Below are 22184 nucleotides of genomic sequence, written 5' to 3'. Positions count from 1 at the left end.
CGTGTTGGGACCTGGTCGAACGTTATATGGGATTGTCAACTCCTACGCTAGCCCTGAGCCGATACCTGTCTTTGACCATCTAGCACAGGATGAATGCTACGTGCTGTGGTGACCTGGCCTTCACTTTGCGAACGGCATCGACTAAATTACCCAGGGGATGAGGAAAACATATAGTTCGTCTTTAAGGCAAGCCGATGTACGCATAATCACCAGTGCAACTCGATGCCAGGGCTCTGCATAGTATTCCAAAGAAGGAAAACCTGGCGTTAAAGGATTGATTAGCATGGTGATCATACTGCTCGCATTCATGACTTTATCCTTTGACAATATGCTGTGATGTAATTGCCATTGTCATTCCAGAATTCTTGACTTTGCAACCTCTAGAAAGACAGGCCAGTAAGGAACATCATCCAGCTCGTACGGCTAGTGCTATATAGATATGGTGAAGATTGAATGTGGAACAGCGGTACAAAGGAAAGCGATAGGACTCGGGTTGTTGCTCTGCAAAACCGGAACCCTTCCGATATGTAACAGGTTGAACGTACCGGTGAGGCGGACTGTTGTTCCTGCGAACGAACTGGAGTTGGACTCTTGAGGTAACTAAGTAGTTATCACATAACTAGACTGTGTTATTACTTCATCAACATTCAATAACTAACTAATTGACTAACTAACTAACTAGTTAACCATGCGCCCGGACCTAGTATTTCTTCTATCATTAATGGTGGCCACACGGTCACCAAAATGCTGTCCGTGTCAGTCTGGATGCCACGCATATGTCAATACACACAACTCCTGTCTAGCTTGACAACTATGGGCATTGGCTCCAAGAAAGTATGTGAAGCGAAGTATTTGGGCGAGCTGTTTCAATCCACTTATCATGTTTCAGCTGGGTAGAAGACAGAGGAAGGTGAACACTAGCCACGGCATATGAGCTTCCCAACTCTCTTGGGTAGGGACAAGGCACTTACATGGGCTCCCAGGTCAAAACTGCTCAATATAGAAGATATATTGTCTGCTCGCCTTATTCTTCCATTTGGCTCTGCGCTTACAGGAACGGAAACCATTTGTATGGTTGTGATTATACTCTGTACAATTGAACTTTCAAGTTACCCATGGTACACACTTGCCTCAGGAATATGTGTAGGTACATCTTCTACGGAGTACGGGGGCCAAATTCTCCCCGTTATCATATATTTGATGCGAGACCCAGGGGGAAAACAACCATACACCCACTAATCATTACAAACTCTACGCCACTGAGGTGTGGGGCTTCGACCCCCGTATCGGTACCTACCCTACAGGAAGACAGACTATTGGGGACGCTGTGTGCGGAACTCCATAGAGCAACAACTTTGCTGAGAATCCCGTGAACGTTGTTAGGTATGCAGATTGCAGAGACCTGTACTGTGTGACAACAGAGAGAAGCATTATACCCAAACCTTAAGCTTTGACTAAGTCCATGTACTCCTTGCGTCCTGGAATCTGGAGTTTGCACAGTAGACTAGAATCTTCAGCTTGCCACTTCTTTGTCCTTGCCACTTAGTCGGCAATTCGAATCTACATACCTAGGTCTGCACGCTTGGTACATTTGTGTGTCTAGCATCAGTTAAAGTAGCTTTTCTATACGTGAGACCCAGCTCTCATTGAATGGCTGCTCAGAAAATAAGAAAACTTTATACTTCACATGATTAATCCATAAATAACTTAGGTAGAGATCTTGAATTGAGCTTGGCGACACCCGAAGGTTGGTTGGAAATATTTAATTGGTAAATTGCTACTTGGTATTTGGCTTAGGAAAGGTCCCTCAGGGGATTCGCACAGTGGCCCCTTTAAAACATCCCATTGCGAGAAATACCCCTCCCCCTTTTCCCACTCAATCATCTCGGTTCCCAGAGGCAAAATCCTAATGTGGGATACGATTCACAAACAAAGAGGGGCGCCCTCACTACTTCGAGGCTGCTCTACCTGCCAAGTTCTTTGTCCCAAGACACATACATAAATATTACCAACCTGGGTGCTGCGCCTGCCTTCACCTGCCGCCAACAACATGATGTGTTGCATTTTCTAAACTGTAGGAGTAATATGTCTCTAAAGCAGGTCACCATCATCATCGGTAGGGAGGGCTAGGTCATCGTATATTTATTCATTACCTAGCGCTGGAGTTATTATTAGAAACCTAAGTTTAGAAGTTCCCTAGATCATATATCTACTCCGTCTCAGCATTCGAACCAGATCCATGGCGTCAGGAAAAGAATTTGCCTAACTTGACTAATAATAGTTAAAAGTGGAGCGTTATTTTGACCATGCAGGTGGGGGTGAGTATCTTACTTCGGTATCTACTTAGCGATCCGTACAAGCTAGTACAATAATACTCTATCGCTACCTTGGATGCGGATGGTCCTGGCCTGACTCAGGTCACGGGTGAAACATACCAGTCGATTGTGTGAGGCGCAGGGTGGGCTTATTGGCTGCTACCTCATTTGATGAATGGCTGAGAGTGCCTATAGCAGCTTCCCTGGTCTGTGTGCCAAGGTGGGTCGATCTCACCACATAAAACATAACAGCTCCCCCTCCTTTCTGCCCTCCCAGTTGTTTGTTGATCCCAGTTAACCACCTCAACCTCTCTGTGTCATTTTCTCCTGATCCCTCCCTTCTTCACCTCCCTCCATACCCACACATCTGCTCAACACTCGTTCACATAAGTAGTAAGTTAGATACATTGCCGAACGCAATGTTATTGCCGTCTTGATTAACATTGTTCTCCCTAGGTGAGGTGAACTTCCCCCCAATACCCAGACATTGTGTCTTCCTGAACCGTAAAACGGCTCCTGCTCTCTTGCTTCTTCGAGCAATTATACGCTAAAATCAATCATGTGGTATGTATATCTACAAAGCTCAATCCTCCATATTATCATTGTCTAATTCGAACCTTCAAGTGGCATTTTCGGCTACATCAACTACCTCGTTGAAAGAGACCGCAGGTTCATTCTCGATACTATACTTAATGGTGAGTCTCTCCATCGTGCCAGCCACCGTCATACTTTGCATCGCCAACCACCGCCGAACTGCCTTCCTATATATGTATTTTTTGACATTGTGTAGGACTTTCTAGACTTGAATATCGCGGCTATGATTCAGCTGGACTCGCAGTCGACGGCGACAAGAAAAAGGAAGTCTGTGCCTTCAAGGAAGTTGGCAAAGTTGCTAAATTGAAGGAACTCATTGAAGAGTCCAAGCCCGATTTCACCAAGACTTTCGAGTCCCATGCTGGCATTGCTCACACACGTTGGGCCACTCATGGTACTCCGTCTCGTCGAAACTGCCATCCTCACAGGTGGGTCTATGTTGAACTTAAGCCTATTGATACAGAGACATGAGACTAAGGATGTCATTAACTAGATCTGACTCCAACTGGGAGTTTGCTGTTGTTCACAATGGTATCATTACCAACTACAAAGAATTGAAAGCCTTGCTGGAGAGCAAAGGATTCCGCTTCGAAACCGAGACAGACACTGAGTGCATTGCCAAGCTTACTAAGTATCTTTATGACCAGCAGCCAGATATTGACTTCACAGTATTGGCCAAGGCTGTCGTCAAAGAACTCGAAGGTGCTTTCGGTCTCCTCATCAAGTCTGTGCACTATCCTCATGAAGTGATTGCGGCCCGCAAGGGTTCCCCGCTTGTTATTGGTGTGCGAACCTCCAGGAAGATGAAGGTAGACTTTGTTGATGTGGAATACTCCGAGGATGGCCCTCTTCCAGCGGAGCAGGCTTCTCAGAATGTTGCTATTAAGAAGTCTGCTACTGGATTGCTTGCACCTCCTGATAAGTCTCTTCTGCACCGGTCGCAGTCTCGCGCTTTCCTTTCCGATGATGGCGTTCCTCAGCCAGCCGAATTCTTTTTGTCATCGGACCCGTCTGCGATCGTCGAGCACACTAAGAAGGTCCTTTATCTTGAAGATGATGACATTGCTCATATCCATGAGGGACAGCTCAACATCCATCGTTTGACTAAAGATGATGGCACGTCTAATGTCCGTGCCATCCAGACCATTGAACTGGAGCTACAGGAGATCATGAAGGGGAAATTTGACCACTTCATGCAGAAAGAGATCTTTGAGCAGCCCGAATCCGTGGTTAACACTATGCGCGGTCGACTGGATGTCGCAAACAAGCAAGTCACACTGGGCGGTCTGCGGCAGTATATTTCAACCATCCGTCGGTGCAGAAGAATCATCTTCGTAGCTTGTGGAACCAGTTACCACTCTTGTATGGCGGTGCGTGGTGTTTTCGAGGAGCTTACTGAGATACCTATCTCAGTTGAGCTTGCCTCGGACTTCCTGGACAGACAAGCACCTGTGTTCCGTGATGACACATGCGTTTTCGTTTCTCAGTCGGGAGAGACAGCCGATTCCCTGATGGCCTTGCGCTACTGTCTCGAGCGCGGTGCTCTGACTGTCGGTATTGTCAATGTTGTCGGCTCTTCCATCTCCCTTCTGACTCACTGCGGTGTGCACATCAATGCTGGACCAGAGATTGGTGTCGCTTCTACGAAGGCATACACATCACAGTTCGTGGCCATGGTTATGTTTGCCCTCTCACTCAGTGAGGATCGGGCTTCCAAGCAGAAGAGACGTGAGGAGATCATGGAGGGTCTGGCCAAGGTATCGGAACAATTCAAAGAGATCCTGAAGCTCAATGAGCCCATTAAGCAAATGTGCGCGAAATTCTTCAAGAACCAGAAGAGTTTGCTATTGCTGGGCAGAGGTGGCCAATTTCCTACGGCCCTTGAAGGTTAGCAGGTTGATCTTTCTTATTATCAGTACTCAGTTAACATGCTTTTATAGGTGCGCTTAAGATCAAGGAGATCTCCTACCTCCACTGTGAGGCTGTTATGTCTGGTGAACTGAAACACGGTGTCCTTGCTCTTGTTGATGAGAACCTGCCTATCATCATGATCCTTACGAGGGACAACATTTTCTCAAAGTCGCTGAATGCTTATCAACAAGGCTAGTCAACCCTCTGCTCCTACCCGTAAATTTTAGCCACTAACCGCCCAACAGTCATTGCTCGAGGAGGTCGTCCTATTGTGATCTGCAATTATGATGATCCAGAGTTCTCTGCCGCTCAGACAGAGAAGATTGAGGTCCCGAAGACGGTGGATTGCCTTCAAGGTCTCTTGAACGTTATCCCGTTACAGCTTATTTCCTACTGGCTTGCGGTGGGAGAGGGCCTTAATGTCGATTTCCCCCGTAACCTGGCGAAGTCAGTTACTGTTGAATAAAGGGCGACTGCACGACGCAGAACGATAGATTCGTGGGCACGAGACTGGTCACTTTCACTTAATCCATAGGGTTTTCTAAATTAATGATGGTAACATGACAGTCCTACAAAATTGGTAGTTTCCTCCCAGAGTTCTGTTGCTTGCGGCTTACTTCTTTCTGGTTTCCTGCTTCTGTCGACTTCGGCTGATTAAAGGGGTGTCCGGCCGCGTAGTAAGTCGCTGTGGCAGTCATTAGTCCCAAGTGAGATAGCCTTCTACATATTGCGTCAAAAACAGTAGCGTAGTCCTTCAATGTGAAAAGGTAAAGGTCTGGGCAATTCCTTATTACATCAGTAAGTACTGTTAACTACTTTTGGCCCAGCGGGGTAGACTTCCGTTCCCCACTTTGCGCCGGAACTCCAACTCATGTTGCACATTGTTTGTCTTTCTCACCACTTCGCACAAACAGCGTCTTACATTACTTCGACCGGCATCTCCCATCCAAAACAATCATTGGTATTCCCATAATTGAATACAGACCTGATGACTTCCCTGTCTTTGAAAGGCCCAGGGGCTGCCCAGACGCATGATGGTAAGCACTTCCTTTAGATTGATCGTACAATTAAACATCTGTCTGCTAATTGCTGATCTTGTCAGGCACTGGGCTACGAATTGCGATTGTCCATGCGAGGTGGAATATGGAAATAATTGGTCCCCTCGTGGATGGGGCCAAGCGGAGCCTCCTTGCAGCTGGAGTTAATGAGGATAATATAACCGTTCACACTGTTCCAGGCAGTTATGAGTTGCCCTTTGCCGTGCAGAAGTAAGCCTTCTCTAATCAATTGTTTTTCTTTTTTTCCTGGGCTTCCCGTCATCCGAAGCTAATGCTAGCTATGTACACTGTCAGGCTATATGCGGCTTCCCAGATTGAAGCTGCCAAAGGCTCAGCCTCCGCACAAGGCATCAGTGCCACCGATTTGCTGTCTTCCTCTACAACGGACCTCACGAAGGCGTCTCCGCAGTCGCCATCGTCCGATGGCCCTAGACCTTTCGATGCCATCATTGCGGTGGGAGTACTGATCAAGGGAGAGACTATGCATTTCGAGTATATCGCGGATGCCGTGTCTCATGGATTGATGCGTGTGCAGCTTGATACGGGGGTGCCAGTAATCTTTGGCGTGCTTACTGTTTTGACTGAAGAGCAAGGCTTGGAAAGAGCCGGCCAGGGCAAGAAGGGGATGCACAACCATGGAGAGGACTGGGGTAATGCTGCAGTAGAACTTGGAGCAAAGAGAAGAGATTGGGCTGAGGGTAAAGTTGTTTAGTAAACCGTTGGCAAATCATTGAAATTTTCATCGTTCTGGGTATATCTGATGTGAATCCTGTAATCAATCGGCCTCTTGAAAAGAGATAATCGATTGTATACGTTGAAGACCGGGCAGCTTGGCTGGTGGCTATATGGATATTGCTATATAGCATACATTCGTTTACCGTGCATCGAGAAAAGGGGATCACATGAGAACGGGCAAAAGAACGAGATAGATTATTCTTGACAGTGTCACAGGTGTATGGTTAAGGCAGTAAAGTTCACTCCTCCATCCGTTCATTCTCGCCTGCGTCACCTTCAGCCTTTGTTGCGTCTTCTTCCTCGTCCTCTCCCTCCAGAGCCCTCTTTGCCGCCCGCTCTGCCTCGTCACGGAGTTCTTTGGGTACCTCCTCGTGCCTTCCCTTCGTCGGACCGTCTAATGAACTGATCCAGGTCATCTCCAGCTCGAAATCCTTGTCTTTACTGTCTTCATGGGCCACATAGATAATTCGAGCCGCCTCCTTCACTCCATCGAGAAGGCTCAGTGTGCCACTGCTCAGATCGAGTTTCTCAAGCTCAGCCTTGGCTGCTTGTCTCCCTTTCCCGGTGGCAGCGCCGTAATAACCCTTCGATAGCGTCAGTATCGTCTAAGAACACGGTTGTAAACCACGATAGCATACCCAGTACAGGCCACTTGGCTCAATCATATATAGACCTGGACCCCCAGTTTTAGCGCCCTCGACTTTACCACCAGAACCCGACTTGGGCCCACTTCCGACTTGACCGTCGACAGCAAGCTCAGATTCGGAGTCCCAGCCTCCGACAATAGCAGTCACGCCAAAAGGCCTAACACTAGAGTAGAGTGTGTAAGCTTGCACATAGCTCCCAAGGCGATTGGATAGCGCGGAAGTCGGAATTGGCCCTTTATAGACGCCTCTCCACGATGAAGCCTCGTCGCGAGCCCGAGAAACAAAATGTCGCCCGTCTGGCACCAGTCCGGCGGAAACCTGAAACCATGGAAGCAATGTATTAGCACGACTCCTCCTAGATAACGAAGACGCCCACTAGCATGGACTCAGCACGACTCCTTACAATGCCAATGTGACGATCAACCGTAGCTATTCTCTTATTGGCGCCAGGTTTCAGAAGCTTGCTAGTAATGATTTTCTCTACTGCGAGCACAACGCCATCCTTGCATCTGATACCAATGGCTGTCCCTCCATTTTCAACCGCCTTGACGGCATATTCTACCTATTTTGGAAAGTCAGCAGAGCCGCGTTTGCTATACACGTAGGGGAAGGCAGATGAATACCTGGAAATTGCGACCATCTGGGGAGAATACTGAGTTGGAGAGATCGTACCCAGTGCCAATGGAAGTCTAGGTAATGAGATAATCAGTTACAGAGGGACGTCGGCATGGAAGATTAAGAAACGAACCATGGCTGGTAAGGGTTGTTCAACACAGGTTCAACTGGCAGGATAGAATTAGAAGATAGAGGTGTATTGATAAGGCCAAAGCGATGGGTTAAACTGGAAATAGTTGAAAGCTTGAACACAGGCAACGGGGCAGTTAGCAATGTGAGCACTCGGGTAAGGTAGGTAGGTAGCTAAGGTACGCGTAGTTAGCAGTGCCTACCTAAGCACGGACAGCCAACCAACTAGCCTGAGCCGAGTACATCATCCCCTTCCTGGTTTAGACTAGTATCATGCCGCTTTTACCAGCCCTGACGATGTCATGTGATTTTATCCCTGCAGCTCTGCTTGACCCCACTCCGCCGGGTTGCGATAAGGACTGTACACAACTATACGGAGTATGAGTCTCTTTATCTCATTCCTATAAATTTACATAGTATGAATAGCGAATTAGACAAGCTATACTGCAAATATTGAGCGCCACTGTTGAAGAGCAGATATCAACGCATGTAAGGCTTTTTTTTACCTGATCAATATCTCATGCTTAAGGCATAACCGTATAGTCCCATGCATGCTTTCTCCTGCCGGCCTGAACATGATCCTTGAAATGACGTAAATCGTTTAAATAGTCGACATACACGGGACACACCTAGCATACAGTGAGTTGTTAACCACGCGGCTTCCTGTCAGTCAGTAGGTATAATCTACTTTCCATGAATTCCAAGAGACTGTAAGGCTGCATGAGTAAGGTACTGACCCGACCGCTGCTCTCTTTACAAATGCCCAACCATGTGTCTGTTTCGGGCATCGACATGTATCGCTTTACGTTTGACCAACTCCCCCCACCACCTTGCTTGATATTTCCTATTTGACTCTTCTACCAACAAAGTCCTGATATCCTCCTTTATTCTGCTGCTTGATTTCTGCGGCTAGAGGGCTGCGTATTCTAAACCGGACCTGAATCCGTCTATAGCTTCAATATTCAATTACCCCCCGCTTTGCCGCCCTTCAACTTCGAGGCCGCCGAGAAGAAGGTCAAGCGTGCATCATCTACCCTCCAATCTTCATCATCAAGACAAAACAATCGACATGTCTTCATCCATATTGCATAGCTGTCCCTGCTGTGGGAAAGTTACAGATATTTCCAATGCACTTGCTGCTTTCATCGAAAACCCCTTTTGTAGCCAGGTAGATGCTTCACATACCTAATCATGATTCCACGAGGCCCCTGACCTGAAAAACCATGCAGTGCGGCCTATCTGCCTCTCAGAGCGATCTGAAGTTACAAGATGATCTCTCAGCGCTTTTCGAAAAGCGAATGAACATAGGGATGCCGCTATCACCAGAAGAGAACGTGGAAGTACAGCAGCCCGCTCCCTCATCCCCAATTGTGTATAGCATTACACAACATTACCATCATTCGGCACATGTTGCTCGACAAAATGCTACACGTCCCTTAGAAGGGGTTCCTCGCCACGACAACAATGCTGCCGTCAATGAGACACTCCGACAACAACATGTGGACCCTTTAACGCTTTCGGCCAAACAGATGGAGCTCTTTGAACATGCCATGCCAGAGCAACAATCACGTCTCATACAGATGTGGCAGATCTCCCCAGAGCACAGCTATGCAGCAACTAGCAATGTCGCCGAAGTCGGTCTGTCAAATTGGGAAAGCCCAGATGTCACCGGTACTGTTGGGCATGTCCCGAATCCATTGGGTTGGACAGCCGCAGGTGGTGATCGTGAAATGTGTGACGTACCTGACAGGAGCGAGAACGAAGATGATGGAAATCAGTATGCTGAGCCATATATGGTGACTGGTTATGAGACGATAGCTCGGGAAAGGAATGCACCCCCTGCAGGTCAGCCCGCACACATTGTGGCTGAACCAACAACTGGATCACCATACAGGCTTTCAAGTGACCCTGTTTACTATGCTCAATGTCGAAGATGGTGGGAGCCTACACAGCAGAGTTCGATGGAGTATCAGTACGGTTTATTTGATGAGATGAACCGTCATTCCCATTGCGGCTTAGTGCAGCCTCGTTAGTGTGAGTGTAAAGCAATCGCTAATGGCGTTCAGTCCCAGTTTGTGGTTGTCATTGCCCGGCTAATGTTAGACTACATGAGTTAATGAGTTTCCGAAGAGGTCAATGTCAAGACATGCTATGTTTGCAGAACTGTATGCTTACCTGGCTAAGTAGTGTTCTCTGAAACCGAATAAATCTATAGAACAGCCTAGCCGATGCCGTCAAACTTACGAGTTGAACTACGAAAGAGGCCTGCTAGCTATAGGCTAACTGTAGAAGGTGAGGGTACATGTTAACAGGGCTTTTGTAGTACTATTTTGAAATAAGCAATATATGATCTTGGGAGCCCACAGACAGCTTCATAGACATGACAGAACTATGCTCCCTCTATCTGCTAAACTTCTGTTGTTCACCATTTCCCCTTTACTTCCTTCCAATAACTAAACACCTCGCCCTTTCAAGGGCCACCACAGGTATTCAATCAAGGTTTGAACCGAAGGATAAGACAACAAAGAGGTAGTTGTAGTTGCCAGCGTCCAAGAGAGCCGTTGCGGTAGATATATTGCTGGAAAGAGTGACTAGACAGTACGCAGCACTTGCTCTGCTGGTCTTCGATTCGTCCCAGTTGTTGTGTGACCATTTTGTAGGAGTTTTGATTTTTTTGGTATTCAAGCCAAGCTTCTCCAAGCGACAGTATAGTAGCGTTGGAAGAGAATATGACGTAGATCAAGAAGTGATAAACTTGGAAAAGAGATGTAGAAAGAAAAAAATTAATTGGAACCCGACTCTGAGTGCTTGAGTCCTAGGGAGACTGACGACGAGCAAGAAAAAGAAGCGTGAGCTCGTTGGAGGTAGTGGCCCAGCTTACTGGAAGTCGGACTCGTCGATATCTGCCATAGCCTCTGCGAAGGCATCGGCAGAGCGCTTGACTTCGCTGCCGGCTTCGACAGCCCGCTTAATCTTGTTGCAAGGCTGACCAGGAAGGACACACCATCTCTGAAGGGTCTCGGGGGTGGCATCTGCGATGGCTTCAGCCAAAGCATCGGCAGAGCGCCTGACTTCTCCGCTAGCATCAGCCGCACGCTTGATCATGTTGCATGGCTGGCCAGGGAGGACACACCATCTCTGCAGGGCAGCAGCCTGCACAGTGGTGGCAGCAAGAGCGGCAAGGACAAGAGAGACGAGCTTCATTTTGCAAGAATGAGAAGAGGCTTTTCGTTTTGAAAAACAGATGAATTGATTTTGAGAAATGCTATTTGAGCTTTGGCTTGAGAGTTTATAGCATTCAAGACTGTCAAGCATGGAGAAGCAGAAGCCTTTATATAGATTGTTAAAAAGCTCTCGGTGAACTGGGTGAGCTCTACGGTGCTTGTCCATCAATGGAACATATCGCTATTCAGGCGGGTCCAGAGCCTGAGCCAGGAAGGCAAAGGTAGGGAGTCATGACATAGTCCTGAATAAAGCACCAATTGAACGAGAAAAATAACACCTCAGTCAATAGAGCAGATACAATCACCTTCCCAGCGTATTGAATTACAAGGCAAATGAGACGAGCCAAAGTCTCAATTAACATTGCCACCAATAGAGACAGCATGCTGGGATAGGGTTGTCCCCAGCTACGGCTATCCTTTTGAGTGTTAGCTACCGGCTTCAATAAGGGATAAAAAGGAAGTAGACAAAACATAGTAAGGTTGAGAGAAGAACCCAGAGGTCAGCAATTAAAGGTTTTCTTTATCCACCGTCCACTATGCCCTCTAAACCCTCATACTTAGTAGTAAGGCGAGCTTGCCAAATCTGGGTGTCAATAACACTCAGGCATAGTGAGGTGGAAAACCATCAAGATTCCCTTGTTCTGTCAATAAGACAAAGTATGACCGCATTCAGTCATCAATAAGCTATTAACTGACCAGTTGACTAGAGTAGTTGACTGCTTGGCCTTGACAAACTTGAGATAGTGGTTTGAACAAAGCGCCTGCTCTAGTGCCGCAAATCGGATGTTTTGAGATCCTTGACGAGGACCGGCATGTGGCGGGTCAACCGTAGTTGTTGCTCTTTTAACTATTACGTACGTTCTCAAGACTTACCGCCCTTCGACATGAAGGGAGAAAGGCAAGATAAGATCATGTGGTCGTATATCCGTTCCACCTGGGGAGAATGTAGTCCAGTACGTAGTTAGTAGAAGTACGTATACTGAAACCATTTGAGTTGAATAACAATGTTGGTCGGGGCGGTGATAGAGAGATAAGATCGGCCCGCGTGAGAAAGATGGTTGTCCGACATGTTCTTGAGTGGATGCCGAGACGATCCGCCGTTTTTTCCGGTGTCTCGTGCATCGCTGGCTTTAGGTCTTTTCTCCGTTTCCGTCTTTGTCTTTCCTCCCTCTCCCTCTCTCTCTTTCTGCTCTCCCGTCCGCACGTTTTTGGGTCCCCTCTCCTCTCCTTCCTCCTCTACGGTCCGTTCAATCTGATTGTCTCTTTTTCTCGACCCCTTTGTCCATCAAAATGTTCTCTTTGCGGACGGCGCAACCCGCGCAGGTAAGTGGATGGTTCCTTGCTTTTTGCCCGATCAATTCCTTTGTCCGACCCGACTTCGCTCCAATTCCTCTTGCCCTTACTTCTCACCCACCGCCGTCCGCTACATCCTTTCGCCCGGATGAGTTAAGGAGAAACGCTTGGGCGCGCTTGGATGGAATACGATACCCTACATGCTCTTACTCAAACTGCCTTTCGTTTACGAATTTTGGTCATTTTTGATCTCCTCGCTCTAACGCGGTTTATGGTTGGCAGTCTTTCCTCCGTCGCGTTGCGGCGCCGACTTCCTTCCGTTCCTCCATCCCGGCAAGATGTGCGTCAACCTTTTCAATCGCGTACAAGAGCGTCTCTGCTAGAGACACATGGTTTATTGACTCTATATCCAAGCCTTTGCTAGCGTTCAGTCGGATATCTTCAAGCCCACCAAGTATGGCGGCAAATACACCGTGACTCTCATTCCAGGTACCTGCACTCGCCTCTTTCTCAACTTGATCGTCTTGCTGATGCTTCTGTGATCTGTTTTCATAAAGGTGACGGAATCGGTGCCGAGGTTGCTGAATCGGTCAAGACTATCTTCAAGGCCGACAATGTTCCCATCGAGTGGGAGCAGGTAGACGTTAGCGGTGTTGACACCGGTAACAAGCACTCCGAGGAGCTTTTCAAGGAGTCTATTGCTTCCCTGCGCCGTAACAAGCTGGGTCTCAAGGGTATCCTCTTCACTCCGGTCGAGCGCTCCGGCCACCAGTCCTTCAACGTTGCTCTCCGTCAGGAGCTGGATATTTTCGCCTCTATCGTCCTCATCAAGAACATTCCCGGCTACAAGACCCGCCACGAGAATGTTGATCTTTGCATTATCCGTGAGAACACTGAGGGTGAATACTCTGGTCTCGAACACCAGTCCGTGCAGGGTGTTGTGGAGTCCCTGAAGATTATCACTCGCGCCAAATCTGAGCGCATTGCCAAGTTTGCCTTCGGTTTTGCTCTTGCCAACAACCGCAAGAAGGTTACTTGCATCCACAAGGCCAACATCATGAAGCTTGCCGATGGCCTTTTCCGCAGCACCTTCCACAAGGTCGCCGAGAACTACCCCACTTTGGAGGTTAACGACATGATCGTCGACAACGCCTCCATGCAGGCTGTTTCGCGGCCCCAGCAGTTCGACGTTATGGTCATGCCCAACCTGTACGGTGGTATTCTGTCCAACATTGGTTCTGCCCTTGTCGGTGGACCTGGTGTTGTTCCTGGTTGCAACATGGGACGTGATGTTGCCGTGTTCGAGCCAGGCTGCCGTCACGTTGGTCTTGACATCAAGGGCAAGGACCAGGCGAACCCTAGCGCTATGATCCTTTCTGGATCTATGCTTCTGCGCCACCTGGGATTGGACGACCACGCCAACCGCATCTCCAAGGCCGTCTATGATGTGATCGGTGAGGGGTAAGTTCGATACATTATCTTCCCCATTCAGCTTAATTCAAAGCTGTCGCTAATGCGTAATGCTCTAGTAAAACGAGGACCCGCGATATGGGTGGACAGGCTACCACCCACGAGTTCACCAGGGCGGTCCTTGACAAGATGGAGGCTGCTCTGTAAATTCTTAGTCACTCGAAAACCGACCTCCTACCTTGCGTGTGGTACCCGCTACAATTATGATGATGAGAGCTTGTATAGGCCAGTGAAATGCTTTCTGTTTCTATTTGTAGACCATGTCTGGCCTTTTTAACTGTCTCTATAATCTGCACCCCCTTTCACTCCGTCTGACGCGACGACGCGCGGCGTCGGACACACAAATGCGTGCTATGGCGTGTGAAACTGTACACAAACGTTCTGAATTTGGAAGCGTGTCTCTTCAACATCATGAATGGCCTAGTCAAAGATCTCAAGTCCTTATAGCAAGGACAGTAGAGTGATGACCACTGTCATATGTAGTATTTAGTAGACACGAACTCCCACGCCCTAACATTGGCGGGAATACCATCTCCCTGTAGACAGTATTGGCTCGCCCAGAGGCAAAGAAATGGCGCAAAGACACACCTCCAATGGAGATAACTCAAGTAGCATGCAAATGTGAGAATCATAGCCGCCTCCTTGTTGCCGAGCTCTCCAGCAAAGGCCGACACCAGGACGCTGGATGCATTCCAGTGCTAATTGACCATCACAAGGAAAATCAGCCTATGATATGTCGGTCTGTAGTGGGGTAATAATGTGGTCGGGGGTGATATGTGCATAGTGATCGCGCTGCAACAATGGAGATCAAAAAGCGGGACGACGTTTTCTGCCAGTGTACTTCGAATTCGCCTTCACAACCTTGCCTTTCCGGGTCATCTGTTCCTTTTTTCGCAAAATCCAAGCCTTGTCGCCCTTTTTGGATGATACTTGTCTGCCACGCTCCGCAGCCCTTTTCCGGGCGTCCAACACATCCACGTCGTTCATGCCATCGACAACACCTGTGATGTCACCTTGTAATCCACCTCCTCCAACGGTGAGTACGAGGTAGAGCTTGCTGTTCTTCGTACCCGGGTCATCTTCCAGTATACCAGCTCCAAAGCCGGCCTTCATGGCCGCTCCGCTGATCATGCTCCGCTGAGCGTCATTCTTTGGATAAAATTGGCAAACCGCGCGACCTCCCCGCCGCAGACTAGCATAAAGGCCCTCGAAGAAGCGACGGAGACGGTACTCCGGACTGACATCACTGGACTCCGCATTGCAGAGCCATTGGATAGCACTGATACTAATGGCCGCATCGAAAGTTCCTGGCCGGAACGGCACTCCTTGCCCGATGTCAGCAAGGAAGAGATCGCCATCGACACCGCGTTGAAGGGCAACATCAAGCATGCTGGGCGAGATATCCATGCCGATCCAGGTATGCGGACCCCCGTCTTCCGGAGCCACCTGGGAAAGAATCTCGCCGGAGAGACCAGAGCCGCAGCCAAGATCAAGTATCAAAGAGGGTGATTTCAGGTCCAGAAGATCGAGTGCCCGATGGGTCATATCGGCTTGAATGTTACGGATACGAGACGAAGTGGTGTATTTTCGGGACTCATTATCATCATAGAATAGATCTGGAGGCCTTATAATCGTAGCATTGTGTCAGTGATATCCTGGCCACTTGATTGCCTGACAGTAGATTCGTCAAGGCCCACTTACAGGATATCTTCAGGACGCGACATGTTTGCGATCAAATCCCCGAATGTTTCGAGCGGTTAGACAAGCAGAGCGATGTTGAGATTCGAGAACTTGTTACTCTTCAACTTGTCTCTTTCTCTATCTTTTTTTTTTTCTCCCGGGGACTTACTCTCGTCGGGCGGAGTGTAGCCGCGGGGGCTTGGCATGCGGTGTGGTGCACTTCCCACTTGTAGCCTGAGGCAGCGAGAAACGGTCCAGATCGACCACTGATTGCTCTTGTTACATCTTGCCAACTATCCGATGCTTGATACTACTACGCCCGTGTCTATCGATTTGAACCGGTCCGCAGCGTCCTCAACTTCTGCACAATGTGGATCCTACCCTTGGTAGGATACTTTGGGGTCATTGTAGGGTTCGCTTTCCTTACCTTAGCGATAGGTACGATATGCCCGCAATGCGCGTGAAGATGATGACGATGACGATTGGTCTTGTTCTCGTATTTTCATATAAAAAAACGAGATCCCGACCTCGCGTGGCTTGTGATACTATCTATATTCACCAGGCTGACCTGTTTCTAGCTTCCGGCCTTTATTACCTCTCGGAGCTTGTGGAGGAACATACAGTTCTCGCTCGACGGCTGTTGTACCGATTGATATACAGTATCATCGCCGTTCAGGTCCTTCTCTACCTATTTGACCGATTCCCATTCTCCTTGACCGCCCTCAGCATTGGCTCGCATATTGTATATGCCAGCAATCTCCGCCGATTTCCTATCGTCAAGCTGTCCGACCCTCTCTTCATCTTGTCATGCGTGCTCGTCGGTTTGAACCATTGGCTTTGGTTTCGCCACTTCTCACAGCCATTACCTTCATCGCGCGGCGCGACTAGCTGGCGCCAGCCGTATCAGGTTAACATAGAGGATATGCCCACCTTCACGGAGGTTGCGTCTTACTTTGGACTCTGTGTTTGGCTGGTTCCGTTTGCGCTCTTCGTTAGTCTCAGCGCGGGCGATAATGTCTTGCCTACCATGGGCTCCGAGTACGCCACAGGTGACCGTGGGTCTACTTCGGGGTTCACCCCGGGTACTTTCGCGTCCGATGGAAAGTCCAAGAACAAGGGCATGGCCAAGGCCTTGGTAGATGGCGTGCGGGACTGGGTTAAAGATAACGGAGAATTGATGGGTTTCTGGAAAGGTGAACGGGCAAAAGGCTTCTAGGAGCGAGGGACTTGTCTGCTCTAATACTTTAATCAACTCTATACCCTTGTGTTCTACCAGTGAACGGCTGGAGGAAAGCCTTTATGAGAGACCTACTGACAGTTACTTGAACTGGTGGAGTTGTCTTATTTATACTAGTTGTGTAGGCTAAAGAAACAAACCAATGAGAATCCGCAGTTTTTAAGATGAAGCACATGCACAGATCAAAACCAAAAGACAAAATCATCAGGTGAGGGGGTATATTGTTAGGCATGCCTCCTTCCAGAAGGGTCCAGGCTGTGCACAATCCAATGATAAGTGTCACAGAGGTGTGCTCTGAGTCAACTCTGGACCGCAACAGACAAGGACAGGGAAGATAAGTAGGAACAGAGGAGACTCCATTATAATTAGTAGTATTAAGAGTCCCCCATAGCCCCTGAATAAATGTAGCAGAAGTACAGTGTTGTCGTTTCACATTCGTTTGGATCGTCGAGCTCGGTCGTGGGAAAGGAGCCATACTGCAACATATCTGAAAAACTCAATGACAACTGGCGAATCTTGGCGCGAGAGAGGGAGATATGTAAATAAATAAAGAAGAAAACGGTAAGGTTGAATCGTAGGGCTAAAGGAGAATCATGATAACGCAACGGTTAATATGACGTAAGAAACCATTGGAAAACGCCATAATCGTAATTATTCACATCCAAGCTGCGTCAAACTTCGGAGGGTCAGCGGATGATAGTAACCGGCGAGCCTGAGAGAGAAACTATACCATTTTCACTGTGCAGAGTCGCAGGAAAGTCCTGATGATTGACTTCCATAAACAAGAGAGAGCTCTCCCTTCGCTTCGCCTTAGCCGAACGAGAATTGTCAATGTTAGGCGACAACATCCTGTTCAAAGATGGCGAGCTTGAATGGCCAATGCTGTACTCGTCTGGTCCACTCCCAGCAAAACGATCATGATTTGGCTGGCTGGATACAGGGCCTTTACCGTTCTGCAGATGACCGTCATCCATAGCGCCTGGATTTTCGCCGAATGTGGTTTGTCCATAACCTGGTGTGGACGCTTCCGGGGCGACCTGACGAACGGGGTAACGGAATTCTTCATGAGAAGGAGAATAATTGGCATCCGGCTCCCACGGTTCAGCAGTAATCTTCGGCACCCCATCGAAGATGTCCTCGAAGTCGGTGAGAAACATTGAGAAGACGGGTGCTGGGATGTTCAACGTAGGAGCAAAGACAATACCAACGTTTCTGATAGTCATCTTATTGACATCAGAATTGTTCACTATAACCATCAAGAATTGAACCAATGCTCGTAGTAAGGCCAGGTTTGGCTGAGGAAGTCGGTGGACAAGGTAATTGAAAGCAGCAATCTTCTTTTGTTTTTCATGTAGTTCTATAAAGGTGTATCAGTAGTGAATCAAACTGTATGGTGTTAATACTCTTACCAAGTACCCGCAAGAACTCCAGATGTAGTTCACGAGTTAAGACGGTGGTAGGAAGTTCACGAAGGTATTGCTTGAAAAGGGAGGCGACGGCATGTACATCATGATACTGGTCATCCGCAAGGAAGTCCACATCACCTTCGGTATTGAACCGCTCCTTTAGTGCCTTGACAACAAGATTCGAGCCGCTTAAGCGGAAAATGCCCTCCTCTGACTCTGCTCCTTTAGCGTTGAGATATTCTATGCAACGATAAACAACCGCAGGTAAGTCGACGTCGACTCCTTGTGGCGCACAAAACTGTACAGCTTCAGCCAAAGGCATGCCAAAAACTGGCCGGACGAAGTCTCGCTTTTCCACATTGCTCTGAACTGGAGCGGGTGAGGAATCGTGATACGCCTGGAGCTGAGTAGCAAGATCAACAGACGACCTTGTGCGGAAACCCCAAATACTGCGCTTCTTTTCCTTAACGCTTGTAGCTGCTTTGTTACCCCAAGCCCCTGCGTCCTGAATTATGGCTCCATTGGTAGGGCCGGAGATGAGTCTAGACGAGGACTGACCATGGTCTGAACCGGAATCTGCAGTATCGAGTGAAGGTCCCGTGGGGACTATCGGGGACTTGGGAATCTGTCGATCAAACGATGGCCCGAGAACCGGTGGCTCAGCAGGAACAGCATCATCGTAACTGAACCCTTGAACGGCATCGCCTTCGGTGTCCGCTGGATTGTCGTTTCCTCTGTCCGCCTTCTTGCTTCCATTCGAAAACAATTTCGCTTTGACAGCGGGGTTAGTTTGCTGTTTCACGGTTGCTGATGACTGAGGCTTTGCGGGACTATTGAGGCCATCGTTCTCAGGCTGGCCGTCAACATATTCAAGAAGCGCGTCCACCCAAGTATCTCTTTCTTCATCACTCTCAGCACACAGGACATGACGAACAAGAGCTGACGAGTCCTTGCGCTTGGGCTCCAAAATGAGGAAGGCATGGCGATATTGGTTGTCGGAGTCTTCCTCTACATGAGAGGGTGAGATGTTCCGACCGCTTGCATTCTGCGATTGCTTGCCAATTTGCGCGTTGTACAGTTTTATTGTGCCAAGATGAGGACCGCCTGGAGATTCGAAATATTTCAGCTCAGGGCTATGCAAGACGAAATATCGTGCTTTCCAGCCACCAAAATTCTTTCCTCGTTTTGTTAGATACCCCTCCTTCCTCGGTTTACCATCTGGACCACGTAGGATTTCGGCACCAGCTTGATTATTCCCCCTCAACAAACTCATCTCATCATCTCGGGGTTCGATGGCATCAGATGTAAGAAATTGACATATCACTAACGCCGCCTTGTCATCCATCGGGGTATCAAGGAGAGCCTCAAAGTAGGCATTCAAGGCGGCACGTCTAGTGTCAACTTTGGCGGGAGAATGTCCGCTGAAAATGGACCGTTCAGGCAACTTGCCTCCAAAAGACGACAGTTGTCGCATCTGTTGATCGAGCTGAGGAAGGGCAGCGATAACCTTTTCAGTGCGCCAAAGCTCCATATTTTCGGATCTTGAGAAGACGCCCAACGTAAAAACAGGTTCTTCCTCCGATGGCTTAGGAGCCATATAGCTATTTCTGGACGGCCGAAGTCGTGATGACGAAACCTTCACATGTATAGAAGGAAGGGCATTTGGTGGCAGCAGGAGGTTTGGATATTCATCTGATACAAGACCTTGGAATATCCCGTTATTCTTCAGGACCGGTTCTTGTGGACTGTCTATCTTAACGGCCGCATCAATTGATGGAATAGGTCGATTGTGAGCATCGACTGACATGGAAGAATATGCAGAACCGTTGGAAACTAAATTAGACAGGGTCCCTGTAGAGAGAGGATTCTGATGTTGGCCACTACGCGGTGATAGTGCCAATCCGGAAAGATTACTCTCAGATGACATGGGCAACGACGACAGTGCACCAGGGATTTCCCTAGGTAAGCGCGGCAAAGGAGAACCCAGCGGGCGGTCCTCGGGCCTTGGGCTGACTGGCAATCCGGGACTCTTTGGGATACTGATACTAGGAAGGTCGCCAAATGGTCCAGTATGTCTCGTACGGGGACTGGACGCGGAGGATCCTAGAGGGTCAATCGAAGGCAGTGCCTGCCGCGACTCTGACAGTGATTCCACAGCCGGCAGACTATGTGGATTGCTTCCATGGCTCTCAGGATCTCGCAGGGTCTCCTTGTCTTGGTTGAGAGCTGCCTCGCGTTCTCGATCGTCGTCATCTCTTGTCCTTCTCCTCCCACGCTCCATTGGCAACTCGTCCGCAGCCAAAATATCCTCATACTCAGAGTCAGAGTCATAGATATCAGGTTCTGTTGCCGTATGTTTCTGGGAAAGATTCAAGGGCGCAGGCGGAGGCTTTCGGACTGGAGGTGGCACCTCCTGCTGCTTGTTCTGACCTGGTGCGGTGCTATCGACGGGGGATCTTGAGCCACTCGAAGAGGTTGGACTCGCTGTCGACAATTCTCGCCGAGTGTATACCAACGATGGATTGTCCTGTATTTCAGCTTGCCCATCAACATGAACAGTGGGGTTGGTTGCGTCGTACTCATTCTCTGGCTGTACTGGCAACTGCCCGACACCGAGGCCATGTAGTGAAGCCGAATGAGGTGAATCCTGTTTCCCGATAGTGGTGGACTGTAGAAGAGTAAAATCCCGCCCCTGACTGTCGGAATCTATACTATCTGAATGACCACCGCGATTGTGCGCCTGGCTTTTCCGGCTAGGTCCATGGCTGGTCAATGTGCCGCTGCTTTCGCTGTCTCGGGCTCGCAGTTTTGAGTCGATAGTGGATGGCAAAGGCGGCGGAGAGCTCTGCAACTCCTTCACCTTCTTCCTGTAACGTTCCTTTTCTTTTAGAGCACGCTCAAGATCTTTATTCAAGCCCAGAATGAGTGTTCGCTGCTTATCAACCAATCTCCAGAGCTGCGAATTTTGAGAGGCTGCATGATGCTTTTCCTTTAGGAGGTGTATAATAACAGCCTCAGCCGACCCTGCAGTCGCTATCAGATTTCCAATATCGGCTTGACTTAGCGCATTGGCATCGAATGAAGACTTGTGTGTTTGAGAAGCGGAGGAAATCGACGAGATGGCCGAATCGATCGAGGAGGTCCGGGGTATCATGCGCTGACCTGGGCGGTTTCCGGAGGGCGATTGGAGAGAGTTGGCTGGTGAGGTGGGGGAAGACATCCTGGAACTTGTCTGATCTGGGACTTGCTGCGCCCGGTTATCGCTCATTTTATCACTCATATCATACTGCTTGAGACTATCCCAGGTGTCTCTCACGACTGCTTCCGATCCACTGGATGTTTGTGAATGTGTATCCGAGTAAAGAGTCTGAATTGTTGCAAACGCTGTATGATTTATCGTGTAGTTGTTCTTGGACAGGGGAGGACCACTGAACGATTTCGGAGATAGCGGAGTCTGAGACGGACTGGCGTTGACTTGTCGGGACGATGGGAAGTGCACATTCGTTTGAAGGGGAGATGGCGTAGGTTTGCGGGGGGAAGCAATGGCAGCCCCAGAACGCAAGGCCTGTCCGTCAGAACGCGGGCCCAGATAGTCGCGAGGAATCAAATCGCTGGATAATGGCAATGGCGAGAGCACCGTGCTTTGGTGCTTGGATGTAGGTAAAGTGGGAAGGGGTGCAGATAGCTGGTTGACGGTGGTATTGTCGCTACCTTGCCGCCGAGGCTGCGACATGGCTTGTTTAGGAGTTGGAGCTCACTCCACGCATGGGAGGGAGGCGCGGAACCAAACAACGATTGGACGCTAAACTCGGACGGTTCGACTGGGGGTTTTCAGCACCAGCGGGCCAGGGGCCAAAGCCAACGGGTTGA

General features: G+C 48.9%; 9 protein-coding genes across 9 annotated transcripts; 5 read left to right on the top strand and 4 right to left on the bottom strand.

The window, feature by feature from the left end:
• Window positions 1-2437: 2437 nt before the first annotated feature.
• On the top strand, window positions 2438-5554 carry gfa1 (glutamine--fructose-6-phosphate transaminase (isomerizing) GFA1). The gene is made up of 7 exons (XM_067621828.1): window positions 2438-2708; window positions 2772-2879; window positions 2940-3010; window positions 3106-3337; window positions 3403-4796; window positions 4850-5011; window positions 5066-5554. Exons 2-7 carry the CDS (start codon window positions 2875-2877, stop codon window positions 5284-5286), a joined length of 2085 nt encoding a protein of 694 aa, XP_067478050.1. The 5' UTR covers window positions 2438-2708; window positions 2772-2874; the 3' UTR covers window positions 5287-5554.
• A 254-nt stretch (window positions 5555-5808) lies between these two features.
• On the top strand, window positions 5809-6590 carry ASPBRDRAFT_197475 (lumazine synthase RIB4; the record flags this gene model as incomplete). The annotated part of the gene is made up of 3 exons (XM_067621105.1): window positions 5809-5857; window positions 5923-6088; window positions 6173-6590. 3 exons carry the CDS (start codon window positions 5809-5811, stop codon window positions 6588-6590), a joined length of 633 nt encoding a protein of 210 aa, XP_067478049.1.
• A 262-nt stretch (window positions 6591-6852) lies between these two features.
• On the bottom strand, window positions 6853-8011 carry ASPBRDRAFT_56558 (proteasome core particle subunit alpha 7; the record flags this gene model as incomplete). The annotated part of the gene is made up of 5 exons (XM_067627587.1): window positions 6853-7197; window positions 7252-7578; window positions 7664-7822; window positions 7884-7949; window positions 8009-8011. The coding sequence occupies 5 exons, from the start codon at window positions 8009-8011 to the stop codon at window positions 6853-6855; spliced, it is 900 nt and encodes a 299-aa protein (XP_067478048.1).
• A 1062-nt stretch (window positions 8012-9073) lies between these two features.
• Window positions 9074-10037, top strand: ASPBRDRAFT_76455 (uncharacterized protein; the record flags this gene model as incomplete). Its single annotated transcript, XM_067629316.1, has 2 exons — window positions 9074-9172; window positions 9234-10037. The coding sequence occupies 2 exons, from the start codon at window positions 9074-9076 to the stop codon at window positions 10035-10037; spliced, it is 903 nt and encodes a 300-aa protein (XP_067478047.1).
• An 844-nt stretch (window positions 10038-10881) lies between these two features.
• Window positions 10882-11208, bottom strand: ASPBRDRAFT_31661 (mating alpha-pheromone PpgA; the record flags this gene model as incomplete). Its single annotated transcript, XM_067622923.1, has 1 exon — window positions 10882-11208. The coding sequence occupies one exon, from the start codon at window positions 11206-11208 to the stop codon at window positions 10882-10884; it is 327 nt and encodes a 108-aa protein (XP_067478046.1).
• A 1310-nt stretch (window positions 11209-12518) lies between these two features.
• ASPBRDRAFT_129332 (isocitrate dehydrogenase (NAD(+)) IDH1) lies at window positions 12519-14138 on the top strand (the record flags this gene model as incomplete). The annotated part of the gene is made up of 5 exons (XM_067618129.1): window positions 12519-12551; window positions 12804-12861; window positions 12936-13010; window positions 13079-13982; window positions 14051-14138. The coding sequence occupies 5 exons, from the start codon at window positions 12519-12521 to the stop codon at window positions 14136-14138; spliced, it is 1158 nt and encodes a 385-aa protein (XP_067478045.1).
• A 660-nt stretch (window positions 14139-14798) lies between these two features.
• Window positions 14799-15715, bottom strand: ASPBRDRAFT_128772 (18S rRNA methyltransferase BUD23; the record flags this gene model as incomplete). Its single annotated transcript, XM_067618087.1, has 2 exons — window positions 14799-15615; window positions 15693-15715. 2 exons carry the CDS (start codon window positions 15713-15715, stop codon window positions 14799-14801), a joined length of 840 nt encoding a protein of 279 aa, XP_067478044.1.
• A 324-nt stretch (window positions 15716-16039) lies between these two features.
• Window positions 16040-16887, top strand: ASPBRDRAFT_76452 (uncharacterized protein; the record flags this gene model as incomplete). The annotated part of the gene is made up of 2 exons (XM_067629315.1): window positions 16040-16109; window positions 16250-16887. The coding sequence occupies 2 exons, from the start codon at window positions 16040-16042 to the stop codon at window positions 16885-16887; spliced, it is 708 nt and encodes a 235-aa protein (XP_067478043.1).
• Window positions 16888-17594: 707 nt separating this feature from the next.
• Window positions 17595-22047, bottom strand: ASPBRDRAFT_31657 (GTPase-activating protein BEM3; the record flags this gene model as incomplete). Its single annotated transcript, XM_067622921.1, has 2 exons — window positions 17595-18265; window positions 18318-22047. 2 exons carry the CDS (start codon window positions 22045-22047, stop codon window positions 17595-17597), a joined length of 4401 nt encoding a protein of 1466 aa, XP_067478042.1.
• Window positions 22048-22184: the final 137 nt, after the last annotated feature.

The sequence above is a fragment of the Aspergillus brasiliensis genome (assembly GCF_001889945.1).
Source record: "Aspergillus brasiliensis CBS 101740 unplaced genomic scaffold ASPBRscaffold_8, whole genome shotgun sequence".
Taxonomy (NCBI): Eukaryota; Fungi; Ascomycota; class Eurotiomycetes; order Eurotiales; family Aspergillaceae; genus Aspergillus; species Aspergillus brasiliensis.
Note: the sequence above shows the minus strand (reverse complement) of the source record. Positions and strands in the feature narration are given on the sequence as shown.